The sequence below is a fragment of the Triticum dicoccoides genome, chromosome 4B, assembly GCF_002162155.2.
Source record: "Triticum dicoccoides isolate Atlit2015 ecotype Zavitan chromosome 4B, WEW_v2.0, whole genome shotgun sequence".
Lineage (NCBI taxonomy): Eukaryota > Viridiplantae > Streptophyta > Magnoliopsida > Poales > Poaceae > Triticum > Triticum dicoccoides.
The window spans coordinates 178,990,126-179,003,865 of NC_041387.1; the positions used below are offsets into that span (position 1 = coordinate 178,990,126).

At 41.6% G+C, this 13,740-nt stretch overlaps 1 protein-coding gene across 1 annotated transcript; it reads left to right on the forward strand.

The window, feature by feature from the left end:
- Positions 1-2,591: 2,591 nt before the first annotated feature.
- On the forward strand, positions 2,592-13,411 carry LOC119295657 (clathrin heavy chain 1-like). Its single transcript, XM_037574099.1, has 30 exons — positions 2,592-2,774; positions 2,932-3,136; positions 4,293-4,381; positions 4,497-4,575; positions 4,684-4,811; positions 5,110-5,208; positions 5,292-5,400; positions 5,584-5,663; positions 5,746-5,973; positions 6,061-6,126; positions 6,655-6,771; positions 7,118-7,315; positions 7,432-7,548; positions 7,643-7,702; positions 7,828-7,914; positions 7,989-8,072; positions 8,159-8,293; positions 8,373-8,435; positions 8,507-8,611; positions 8,708-8,820; positions 8,906-9,158; positions 9,248-9,384; positions 9,466-9,744; positions 9,858-10,860; positions 10,995-11,480; positions 11,597-11,767; positions 11,850-12,035; positions 12,351-12,473; positions 12,555-12,665; positions 12,752-13,411. The coding sequence occupies exons 1-30, from the start codon at positions 2,730-2,732 to the stop codon at positions 12,941-12,943; spliced, it is 5,148 nt and encodes a 1,715-aa protein (XP_037429996.1). The 5' UTR covers positions 2,592-2,729; the 3' UTR covers positions 12,944-13,411.
- The last annotated feature ends 329 nt before the right edge of the window (positions 13,412-13,740 follow it).

Sequence of the window (13,740 nt, forward strand, 5' to 3'; positions counted from 1 at the left end):
AGGTTTATTGAACTAACAGGAGCTAAGCGATTACAACCAATTATCAATACCTGCACACACAAAACAAAACATCCTCGTGCCCCCAACATGACCAGTGAGGTTGTGAATCTCACTACCTACCTTTGTGAGTTACAAAGGAAATAAAACACAAGTGTGGAAAGAGTTGATGGAAATAAGCAAGAATCTGAAAGTGAGGGATTGAAAGAACGTCGATTGAGATTGAAACTTTATGGAGAAAATGGACCGGGGTTCATATGTTCACTAGAGGCCTCTCCCAAAATAAAACATGGCGTGGTAACATTTCATAGTTGGGCAACGATTAATTTGCAATATTTACGAGTATGGCTATTGATAGCATAATTAACATATGGGTATCCCATTCGTAAATCCATAGACCATTGTCAGACTGCATCTATAGCTAATACTCCCGCAAAACAGTTTTCAAGTGTGCATCTTAAAGTATAAAGTTAAAAACAAAGTATTGCAATGAGTATGATGGCATGAAGTAGATGATATATTGTCTTCACCCTACGTTCAAAAGACAACTGTGCAACCATCTTTTTATCCCTAGCAGCAACAACAAAAAAATACAAGCCTCTTCCACTTTCCATCACTGCAGTAGCTTGCTTGCACGACTGAACCTTATACACAACTCCATCTGAAGATCAAACCCCATACTTGGCCAAACAAAGAGAGAATAAATCGGAGAGCATATATGAATAAGTATACAACAAAATAACCAAATAGACCACAAGAGAACTCATAAATAAATTTGATCATAAAGTGACAATTCATCATATCCCAACAAACGCACCACTAAATTACATAAGATGAATCACAATCATGTAGTGGAGCTCATGTCATCTTTGTATTGAAAAGCAAGGGAGAGAAAACCATCTAGCTAGTGTTACAGACCCATAGTCCAAAGGAAACTACTCACGGGGAATCATGATGGGCTTTAAGTTAATGCAGATGGCCGTAAAGAATCCCTTATACGATAATGTTGCGAGAAAGGCCTCCAGATTGGACCATGAAGAAACAGAGGTGTGCGGCGATTGGAAAAATTTGGGTGCAAAAACCCAGAGGGGTTTCGAAAGTACATAAAGGCACAATGACCGAGAGGCGATGGATTAGAGCACTGGGGTGACCATGCGGCAGGCCACGCGCCCCTGGGCGCGTGGGGGACACATACAACCCTCGGTATGTGTGGGTTACCCCTAAAAGCTTGTGGACTTGAACCTTTCGCTGAATTTTTTGTGGATCTTCTTGAGTCAGCTAAAAATTATTTTTCCCCGAAGTCCAAAAACAATAGAAAACAACAAGTGTCACTAGACACTAAATTAATAGATTAGTCTAGAAAAATAATAGGCACCAAAACTATGCCAAAGTGATAGAAATATAGAATACAATAAAAAATTATAGATACTTTTGACGTGTCAATGGTATTGGGGAGTCGCCATGCCATGGGGTCTCCATTGAACCCACCAAACAGTGCATCAAGCGCTCCGCCCAACAGGTCGGGGTTGATGATGACTGGTCTACTAGTATGTGAACCACATGGCGACTAAGGTGAGCCCCGTCCAGGGCACTGCCCCGGTGACCCCCTGCATCAAGAGGATACTGAAATCCATAGCAACGGGGAGGCTGGAGAGAGAGAGAGAGTGAGAGAGAGAGAGAGAGTGTGTGTGTGTGTGAGAGAGAGAGAGAGAGAGAGGACCGATGAGAGTTTTGCGTGCCCGTCTAGCCATGATGCAGAGTGAGTGAGGGAGTGGTCGAGGTCGCAATCTCTCTATCGTTGCCATCACCACTCATGGTCTCTCTGGCAGTGAAGATGACAACGATGACGTACCTAGGTTTTGCACCAAGCTCATCAGGAGGGTTGGGGTCGGACGGTCACCCTGGACTCTATGCGGTGACACAACCCAGTTAACCCGTTTTTTCTACATGAATAGTGACATCCGACCCACTCGATAGTTAATCACATGATTAGACATCTATCTGATGATAAAGAAAAGATCAATACATGTGATCTGATGGCCAAATTCACTTAGTGCGTGGGATAGACAGAAATGGTTCAGTTTACTGGCCTAAATTCCTAAATTTGAAGACCGATGCAGGATTACACATGCATCTAAAGGCTTGGAGCGACTTATGACCCAACGACCAAAATGTTGGTGATGGTGCTCGATTTTAATTGTCCTATATATTGTGAAATGCTTTATGGTTCATCGTTAATATTTCTTATTTTTTTTGACAACAAACATTTCTTAAGTTGTTACCATTCACCGCTGGCTGAAGAACTTTTTCAATATTATTAGGTAACTAAATAAAGTTACTTCTCCGTGGAGAACTTATCATCATCAATAAAAAAGAATCCCCTAAAAAACAACCAAAAAAAGAAAAGAAAGATACTTCACCATGAAGAACTTTATTATCTGAAAGATACTTCGCCATGAAGAAGTCTATGAGTAGATGCGTTGTGACTTTAAATGGCGTCAGCAGTTATTCGAGAGATGGCGGAGGACTAATCGGGGAAACATCTCCAACGCACACCCTCCACCTCCACGACTAATTAAAATTCCCGAACACTGCATCGTCTCTCCCCCGTTGGTTCCACCCCCCTCCTTCCCTCCCTCTTCAGATCCGATCTCTCCAACACACGGGCACACACCACGAGCCCTCCTCCGCCGTCTCGCTCCAGGGAGCTCTCGCCACCGCCGCCTGCCGCCATGGCGGCGGCCAACGCCCCCATCGCCATGCGTGAGGCGCTCACGGTAACTACAGCACCATCGCATATACTCGTCCATCATTCTTCTCTCTCTTTCTCCCTCTCTCGGAAGTCAGATCAGATCTCTGAGGAGGGACTAGCTAGGCCTTGCGACTTACTGACTGGTACGGTCGCCATGGCGGTGGCTTTGTTGCTTGTTGCAGCTGACGAGCCTGGGGATCGCGCCACAGTTCGTCACCTTCACCCATGTCACCATGGAGTCGGACAGGTACATCTGCGTCCGGGAGACCTCGCCGCAGAACAGCGTCGTTATCATCGACATGGTCATGCCCAGCCAGCCCCTCCGCAGGCCTATCACCGCCGATTCCGCGCTCATGAACCCCAACACCAGGATCCTCGCGCTCAAAGGCATGTGCCTCACTAGATCTCTATACGAGCTCTACGGGATCTCATTCTCATGACCGCCCGTGCTACAACTGCTGCCATCCTAGTCCAGTCACCGCGTCCTGGGATCTGGAATAGTTGGGCGACGATTTCAGCTTCCATCTCAGCTCAGTACACATATCTTGGAGAGGGGCTACGGATTTGCTTAATAACTGAGATCAAGTTTTAGCTAGACATCTGGTAGTTTTGCGTGTCAGTTGCATTTTGTGTGTGTTTTAGTAACACATTTACTGTTCGGATGATCTTGCGAAGTTGTGAGCCTAAATGTTGATATCGATACCTGCATTCTGCTTGTATGCAGAGCACACAATAATAGGTTGGTCATCTATTATGTGAAATTCAATGATAAATCTCGATGATTGGACGCGTTTTATAATTATTAGTACAGTACATCCTCTAATGAAAGATCACACACCCAAATTTTCTTTAGATTAAAAGTAAATGATATATGCTTATCAGTTCTCTAATGAGATCATAGTTTACATGTGCTTGCGAATGATTAGGATTCAAAGAATGTATCTATTATGTTGATAATGTTACCATGCCCAAAACATTGAATCCCTTCGATTGAGCATAGTTTGGTCCTAGGATGAGGGGCTGTAAGAGTTAATATCTAATTGTGAGTTTTTTTGCCGATGTTCTCATTGAATTGATGCCTTCTCCACAAATTGGCTCTACGGTAGTTGCTTACTATCTATTTTTATTAAAGAAATGCCCTCTTGTTACCTCTGCAGTTTGCTTTGGGTAGCTAGTTGTGATGGAGTGGAGCTTTGAATATAAAACTGAAGTAATTTGTTCTGGAACATACACTAATCTACCCATGTGATGCGATAAATGATTATGGTGTTTTTCTGTGTAACATGCTTCCTTGACATCTCAAATGCAAGCAAAGTGATAGCAGCAAGAAACTGTTCTCCCATAATCAGTCTTACTTCAGTTGGTTAAGTTGGAATGACTGCTCTATACATCGACAGCATAGTGTATTGCTGCTATATGTTTGATTGGCAAATAATCTATAAGAACTGTATATCTCAGAGTCAGCATTTACCATCTGTTCACCTCAACCTGAATATGACGGAGTTTACAAATAGCAGTAACAAGTTTTCGCAAAATTTTGCAGCCCAAATAGCTGGAACAACGCAGGATCACCTGCAGATCTTCAATATTGAAGCTAAAACAAAAGTAAAGTCGCACCAGATGCCTGAGCAGGTGAAGTTTCTAAGTCTTTTCTAGTTATCTAGTATATTTGGTAACTTTATTTAATTGATTATCTGCAATCTTACTTGACATATTATCTTACATGTCTTCTTGTCTACAATCACAGGTTGTGTTCTGGAAATGGATCACCCCCAAGTTGTTGGGCTTGGTAACACAGACATCTGTTTATCACTGGTCAATTGAAGGTTACTCATCTGTCAAATCACAGCTGTTCTCTGCTTAAGCACCATTTCCAGATTTGCATGATTTCATAGGAACTAAGATAATTATTGCTTGCTGATGTTGGAACGCAGGAGATTCTGAACCCACCAAGATGTTTGATAGGACAGCTAATCTGGCTAATAATCAGATTATTAACTACCGTTGTGACCCGGCAGAGAAGTGGCTCGTGCTTATTGGAATTGCACCTGGTGCTCCTGAGGTATGCTTGCAAAGATCATTCTTAATTAGCATCATCATAACCTGATGCACTGTTGTTCTGTAATTGAATGTGATATGATGATCAAAATTCTGCTGTGTCCCTTCCTGCTATGGTCTGTTCTGTCCCTCTGGTTGTTTGACTATTCTTGGTGTTAAATGTTATAAATTATGATTTCACAAATTTCCAAGTATCTAGTCTACTATGTTGAGCTACAGATGCAGCTGATATATGCACTAAGTAAATGGTACTTTGTTATGCATGCTTCTTATATTCATGGGCTTTCTACTTCACCTAGCAGAGGCCGCAGTTGGTGAAGGGAAATATGCAACTTTTCTCTGTTGATCAGCAGCGTAGCCAGGCACTTGAAGCCCATGCAGCATCTTTTGCAACTTTTAAGGTATTATTCAATTAGTTTGTGGAGGTTATAATTATTAGTCCTCTTCTAGTATTTGTCAACCGTGCTTTACTTCTCCTGTCCAGGTTCCTGGCAACGAGAATCCATCAACACTCATCTGTTTTGCCTCGAAGGCAACTAATGCTGGACAGATTACTTCTAAGTTACATGTTATTGAACTGGGGGCCCAGCCAGGTTTGCATAAAGAACCACCATGTTCTATTTTTGATTATCATTATTTCTGCATTCCAGTCTTGTAAATGTGGCAGTATGTCATCTAGCTACCGATGTTTTTCCTTACAGGCTACCCTTTTCAAGTGATTTTTTTTCTGTTTAAAGTCATTCTCCTTTTTTACCCTTTCAAATCATTTATTGCAGGGAAACCTGGTTTTTCCAAGAAGCAAGCCGATCTCTTCTTCCCACCAGATTTTCAGGATGATTTTCCTGTAGCCATGCAGGTGTATATATTTTAGGTCCCACATGTAGTATACCCTGTTAGATATCACATATATCTAACTCGTTTTATCTTCTTTATTACAGATCTCTCAAAAGTATGGACTTGTCTATGTAATTACGAAGCTTGGCCTTTTGTTTGTGTATGACTTGGAAACTGCCGCAGCAGTTTATAGAAATAGAATCAGTCCAGATCCTATATTCTTGACAGCAGAGTCTTCTACAACTGGTGGATTTTATGCCATCAACAGAAGAGGGCAGGTCTTACATGCCACAGTTAATGATGCGACTGTTGTGCCTTTTGTCAGCGGCCAAGTATGATTCTGGCATTTCATAAATTCTTCTGCTGATGCATACTGTAGATATTTGTTTTAAATTTCTAATACATTTTGGTTCATGCAGTTAAATAACCTTGAGCTAGCTGTGAATCTTGCCAAAAGAGCTAACCTTCCTGGGGCGGAGAACTTGGTAAGCTCCATAACTACTATCCTTTTTTTGAATGGTGTTTACATTTGCAGAATTTGCTTGATTGTTGCCCATGCTTCTATTTTTGCATGTCTTTGTACGAGTTGAATCAGTATTTCCCTGCTAGATCGTTTAACTATGTGCTAGTATCATTATGTTCCATAAGAGCGCGTGCCGACATGCTTATGCAATTTTCTCAATGTGCACCTATGTTCCTGCCTAATAAGCACTTCTGAATGTCACATCATTTTTTGCTTGTATATCTTGTTCCAGTAACCATTTTCTGTAAGTGGAACGTTTATGCAGTTCTGAATGAGCACTTCTGAATGTACTAATAACTTCTAAATGTGCTTGTGCTGTGAGTATTTTAGTGGCTCACAAACACCACATGTTCCGTTTCGCTTGCAGTCATGTTAATGTTAATTCTTCATATTGGATTTAAAATTCAAGGAATATTTCATTCTTACACTTGCCTATCTCATTTGACGTGTAGAGGGACTAACCACTACTTTTTGTTATTCTGAATTGCAGGTTGTGCAAAGATTTCAGGAACTGTTTTCGCAAACAAAATACAAGGAAGCGGCGGAGCTCGCTGCAGAATCCCCTCAGGGTCTTCTGCGAACCCCTGAGACTGTTGCAAAATTTCAGGTGCCTGCCTGTTCTTGTTGCCCATGAGCTGTTAATGTGAATTCACCGCCTTTTCACAGCTCATTTCCTGCATTTATACTTTCTCAATGAGCCAGGCATTCTTCATAGCCCCAACTGTCAGAATTACAAAGTGTGCTTGATATCCGACCCTAGATCATCCTGCTCTTATGAAATTTCCAGCGAAAGACTGCTGTGCTAAAATGCTTAGGGCTGTTTTTTTTCTTTAATTTAAGCCGATGGGTTCTGCTTACCACATAATAGAAATGTTTCATAGTTAATTGTCCCTCGCTGGAAAGTGTAGGTTCTTCTGCTTGTCTGACATGTGATTTGTGTTCATCAAATGCAGAGTGTTCCTGTTCAAGCTGGGCAAACGCCTCCACTGTTGCAGTACTTTGGCACATTGCTAACTCGAGGGAAGCTCAATGCTTACGAGTCCCTTGAGTTATCTCGACTTGTTGTCAATCAGAACAAAAAGAACCTTCTAGAAAATTGGTTGGCAGAAGACAAGTTGGAATGCAGTGAAGAGCTAGGAGATCTTGTTAAGGTAATATGGGTGCTCTGCTGTGTTTGTTGATTGCACAAATCTCATTGTGCGTCAGTTAATTTCATTCGCTGCCTGTGTCTGGATTGTTTACTAATCCAATTGGTACTTTGGTGTAGACGGTAGACAATGACCTTGCATTGAAAATATACATAAAGGCTAGGGCAACGCCTAAAGTCGTTGCTGCTTTTGCCGAAAGGAGGGAGTTTGACAAGATCCTTATATATTCAAAGCAGGTATATTGCGTTGGTACTGCTGAATTCTTCTTTTTGGCAGGCCGTACCCAGTTCAGCTTGAACATTGACTGTGCTGTCTAATTATCTCTTCCAGGTTGGATACACTCCCGATTACCTTTTCCTCCTCCAGACCATCCTACGTACAGATCCACAGGTAATAAGATTGTTAAGGCCTTTAAAGACAAACTGGGTTGTGGTGAAACATTTGGTACCTGGTTGTGGGGTTTGATATTTATATGACTTTGCCTAACTGTATATCCTATATATATTCTTTACCAGGGAGCTGTAAATTTTGCTCTCATGATGTCACAAATGGAGGGTGGTTGTCCATTAGATTATAATACCATAACCGATCTCTTCCTTCAGGTAGGTTTATATTTTTTTCCTTTTTACTACGAAATTTGGTTGTACATCCTGCCTTATGCGTCTTTTGTTAACAGAGAAATATGATACGAGAGGCAACAGCTTTTCTGCTGGATGTTCTGAAACCAAACTTGGAAGAACATGCTTTTCTGCAAACCAAGGTCAGCATTTAGTTTTTATTTAATTGTGAATCGTTACAATATAGACCTCCCTGTTACTCAGTAGCTTCTGTTTGAATTTATTTTAGGTTTTGGAGATCAACTTGGTGACTTACCCTAACGTTGCTGATGCCATCCTTGCTAACGGTATGTTCAGTCATTATGACCGCCCACGCATTGCTCAACTGTGTGAAAAGGCTGGTTTGTACTTGCGAGCCCTCCAGGTCCGTATCTTTGCATGGTTTTGGTTGTGATCTATCCTCAATTGTCTTGCAGTTTAACAAGTCTTATATTGTGATACAGCACTATGTAGAGTTGCATGATATCAAACGTGTCATTGTAAATACCCACGCCATTGAACCACAGGTTTGTTTTCTTCGGTTATGTTTGACTGTCTATTTATTATTACCTGGCCTTTTAACAACCTCCTTTCATAGGCACTCGTTGAGTTCTTTGGAACCCTTTCAAAAGAATGGGCACTAGAGTGCATGAAAGACCTTCTACTGGTCAATCTGAGAGGAAACCTTCAAATAGTTGTGCAGGTAATCTTTCTCCGTTCCTTTTAACTTCCGTTCTTGTGGTTTTGTTCTTCTTTCTTATCGGTTCTAATCATCTCTAATCCTGCAACACATCTGAAGGCCGCCAAAGAATACTCTGAGCAGCTAGGTGTCGATGGTTGCATAAAACTATTTGAGCAATTTAAATCTTACGAGGGCCTGTACTTCTTCTTGGGATCCTATTTGAGCTCCAGGTATTTACCCCAGTTGATGATATCTTTCAACCATTGTTTTCTTAACGTAGCACACTTAAACATTATATTTCTTTACATCCAACAGTGAGGATCCAGATATCCACTTCAAGTACATAGAATCAGCTGCAAGGACTGGACAAATCAAAGAAGTTGAGCGTGTAACCAGAGAGTCTAATTTCTATGATGCTGAGAAGACAAAGAACTTTCTGATGGAAGCAAAACTACCTGATGCCCGCCCACTGATTAATGTTTGTGACCGCTTTGGTTTTGTTCCAGATCTGACTCACTATCTGTACACAAATAACATGCTCAGGTATATTGAAGGCTATGTACAGAAGGTATGTAACTCTTCAAACTTAGTTTATCTTAGTACTTCTTCTGATATACTCATTATACTAATGGCTGTTTCCATTTATCTGGTTTGTAGGTTAACCCTGGGAATGCTCCATTGGTAGTGGGGCAGCTACTTGATGATGAATGCCCTGAAGATTTCATTAAGGGTTTGATTCTATCTGTCCGCTCTCTCCTTCCTGTTGAGCCACTAGTTGACGAGTGCGAGAAGAGGTTTCATTCTAATCATTGTCTCTGTACATTTTGCACATGCCTGCCTTTTTAGCTGGTCTCATTCTTTGGTCTTTTAATCAGGAACCGCTTACGTCTGCTTACACAATTCTTGGAGCACTTAGTGAGCGAGGGTAGCCAAGATGTGCATGTCCATAATGCTCTTGGGAAAATTATCATCGATAGCAACAACAACCCAGAGCATTTCCTTACTACCAATCCATTTTATGACTCTCGTGTGGTTGGTAAATACTGTGAAAAGCGGGATCCTACACTTGCCGTTGTTGCTTACAGGCGTGGACAATGTGATGATGAACTTATTAACGTCACTAACAAAAACTCACTTTTCAAGCTGCAAGCTAGGTATGTTTATGGTTTATTGTCCTTTTGATGCCATGTAAATATGTTATTTTTCTGAATCATTATATCTGTTGCGTCATTGCTTACACGTTCAGTCCAATGTTTTGAGTTGTCAGGTATGTGGTTGAAAGAATGGATGGTGATCTTTGGGATAAAGTTCTACTGCCTGAAAATGAATACAGAAGGCAGTTCATCGACCAAGTTGTTTCTACCGCACTGCCTGAAAGCAAGAGCCCTGAGCAAGTTTCTGCTGCTGTTAAGGCTTTCATGGAAGCTGACCTCCCGCATGAGCTGATTGAACTTCTTGAAAAGATTGTCCTCCAGAATTCTGCATTCAGTGGAAACTTTAATCTTCAGAACCTGCTCATCTTGACAGCCATTAAGGCAGACCCATCCAGGGTCATGGACTATGTTAACAGACTGGACAACTTTGATGGCCCTGCTGTCGGAGAAGTAGCTGTCGAGGCACAACTGTATGAGGAGGCTTTTGCCATATTTAAGAAGTTCAACTTAAATGTTCAGGCTGTCGATGTTCTGTTAGATAACATCCGAAGCATAGAAAGAGCTGAAGAGTTTGCATTCCGTGTTGAAGAAGATGCTGTTTGGAGCCAGGTTGCCAAGGCCCAGTTGCGTGAAGGTCTAGTCAGTGAAGCAATTGAGTCATTCATCCGTGCAGATGATGCAACACATTTCCTTGATGTCATCCGTGCTGCTGAGGAAGCTGATGTATACCATGATCTTGTCAAGTACTTGCTTATGGTAAGGCAAAAGGCAAGGGAGCCCAAAGTCGATGGAGAGCTCATCTTTGCATATGCGAAGATTGATAGGCTCAGCGACATTGAAGAGTTTATTCTTATGCCAAATGTTGCTAATCTCCAAAATGTTGGTGACCGGCTTTACGATGAAGAACTTTATGAAGCTGCAAAGATCATCTATGCCTTCATCTCAAACTGGGCTAAGTTGGCTGTCACCCTGGTCAAGCTGAAGCAGTTCCAAGGCGCTGTAGATGCTGCTCGCAAGGCTAACAGCGCTAAAACATGGAAGGAGGTCTGCTTTGCTTGTGTTGATGCTGAGGAGTTCCGTCTAGCACAAATATGCGGTCTCAATATCATCATTCAGGTATATATAAGCTGGAAAAATTTCTGTGAAGCAACAAAATTATGCTTCAACACATGTTTTTAGTTCTATAAAAAATCTTCAGAGTCCTGAGGCACTTTTATATAGTTCTTTCTGATATGCCTTGTTTTGTTTAGGTTGATGACTTGGAAGAAGTGAGTGAATACTATCAGAACAGAGGATGCTTCAATGAACTTATTTCTCTCATGGAGAGTGGTCTTGGACTTGAGCGCGCGCACATGGGCATCTTTACAGAACTTGGAGTCCTTTATGCCAGATACCGCCCTGAGAAGCTCATGGAACACATCAAGCTTTTCTCCACTCGGCTGAATATTCCTAAGCTTATCCGTGCTTGTGATGAACAACAACACTGGAAAGAGCTTACGTACCTATACATCCAATATGATGAATTTGACAATGCTGCTACCACTATTATGAACCATTCTCCAGATGCATGGGATCATATGCAATTTAAGGATGTTGCTGTTAAGGTTGCAAATGTTGAGATATATTACAAGGCTGTGCACTTCTATTTGCAAGAACACCCTGATCTCATCAATGATCTTCTCAATGTGCTTGCGCTTCGCTTGGATCACACAAGAGTTGTAGACATAATGCGCAAGGTTTGCCTCAAAATGAATATTTAATGTCGTATATGGGATTATGGGAAGGGTCTCTATTGATGTCTCCGTTTTATGTTCTAATCTAGAAGTCTGAACTATTTTTATTCCTTCTACAGGCTGGTCAGTTGCATCTTGTGAAACCATACATGGTTGCTGTTCAGAGCAACAATGTCTCTGCTGTCAATGAAGCATTGAATGAGCTTTATGTTGAGGAGGAGGACTATGAGAGGCTCCGTGAGTCGGTTGACATGCATGATAACTTTGATCAGATAGGTCTTGCCCAGAAGGTACAGTAAATAAATAGATGAATATGTAATGCTTGTTAATGGTGTTATTGTTTTTATAATCAGTTGCTTAACTCTTGATCAGCTTGAGAAACATGAATTGCTTGAGATGAGGAGGATTGCTGCTTACATTTACAAGAAAGCTGGCAGATGGAAGCAATCTATTGCCCTATCGAAGAAAGACAACATGTACAAGGATTGCATGGAAACATGCTCACAGTCTGGTGACCGTGAGCTGTCGGAGGATTTACTTGTCTATTTTATCGAGCAGGTTAGTGTAAAAATATATTTTATGATTGGATTTCTTTTTTTGAATCAAGTCATGAGTACGCAAACTGTGCTAATATTGTTTCCTTCTTAGATAATTGCAGCAGATATTTTCTTTCGTGCTGGTTTTAGTGCCGTGATCACCTTTCTAAGATTCCCAATTCTGACTGTTGCATCCAGTGCATATCAACTAGCTAAGAGTAGATAAATCCAGGAAACATGCAAATTAAGAACTAATCTGACCTTTATTGTTTTGGTAGACCAGTGTTGTCTGTGCAGTATTGCATTTCTAATCATTAAGCATCTCTGACTATTGCAGGGAAAGAAAGAATGTTTTGCTTCTTGCCTCTTCATCTGTTACGACTTGATTCGTGTGGATGTTGCTCTCGAGCTTGCATGGACAAACAACATGCTGGACTTTGCTTTCCCCTACCTATTACAGGTATATTAAGTCCGTTTGCATGTTTGGAAATGTTCAGAAACGTACAGTTTTGTTATAATAGCATTCTTGCTATGTATGCAGTTCATCCGTGAGTACACAAGCAAGGTAGATGACCTGGTGAAGGACAGGATTGAATCGCAGAAAGAAGAAAAAGCCAAAGAGCAGGAAGAGAAGGACGTCGTTGCTCAGCAGGTAATCTGAAGGGCTCTTCTTTTTGTTCAGTGTCCTGTTATTCGTTCTTAAGCAGTCAGCATAACAAGTTGTGTTTTGTTATACAGAACATGTACGCTCAATTGCTCCCTCTCGCCTTGCCTGCTCCGCCTGGTATGGGGGGTCCACCTCCGATGGGCGGGATGGGTATGCCTCCAATGGGCGGGATGGGTATGCCTCCGATGGGTGGGATGGGTATGCCTCCGATGGGTCCTGGACCGATGCCGGCATATGGGATGCCTCCAATGGGAAACTACTGAGTTGGCTTTTGAAGAACATAGATGATGTCGATTGTTTCAGTCTTTTTTTACAGAGGGAGCATGAGGATCCCAAAGGTATCTTTCAAGTTGTAGATTGATTTGGGCTATTGGTTGTTTCAGTTAATATTCTTTTGGTACCAGGGCAATTTTGGCGAGCAATATCTCTAGCCGAGGTAGAGTAAATTTACTGGTTGCTATATATTATGATCGGGTAGGATGAGGATGAGATTAGGTTCCGGCTGAAGAATGAGAGGTGGAAGACTGGTACCATTTGTATAGCTTGTGTGATAAAAAGACTAGACATTTTGGGTGTACACTCCTCCGTGTTGGTGTTGCCACCCGTGAACATAAACACTGCCTGTATGTTATATGTTACACTGTGTTCAGAGGTTTGGGTTTTGTACCTGGAAGAATGCTTTTGTTGAACGACACGGTGTATTTGTATTTGTATTTTGTTGATGGTCAGTAGTTCGCCTGAGCAAACTTGTATCTTTTGCTCCATTTGGACGTCTGATGAAAATATTTATGACGGTGGCGATGATGTCTCGAGTAAGCTTAAACTGGACAAAGATGATACGAGTACGTTCTTATGTAGAAGTTGCTTTTTTTTTGAATGGGGAAAGGCACCCATGGTGCCAACTTCATTCAACTCAGTACGGGTCCTTTTTGTTGCCAAGAATGGGTCCTTTTTGAAGAAAGAGTTTCTCTCGAGAGAAGTAAGTGGGAGGAAAGTAGAACTCGATGAAGTACTACCTCTTGAACCGGAAAGTAGTGCAGCTTAGGAAAATGTTCCTCTG

What these genes read in the sequence shown, in the direction of transcription:
- LOC119295657 (XM_037574099.1), top strand. Translation starts at nt 2,730, where the DNA reads ATGGCGGCGGCCAACGCCCCCATCGCCATGCGTGAGGCGCTCACG. An exon ending in CGCACCAGATGCCTGAGCAG is followed by an intron (nt 4,382 to 4,496) that starts GTGAAGTTTCTA and finishes CTACAATCACAG; the next exon opens with GTTGTGTTCTGGAAATGGAT. An exon ending in ACCTTCAAATAGTTGTGCAG is followed by an intron (nt 8,612 to 8,707) that starts GTAATCTTTCTC and finishes ACACATCTGAAG; the next exon opens with GCCGCCAAAGAATACTCTGA.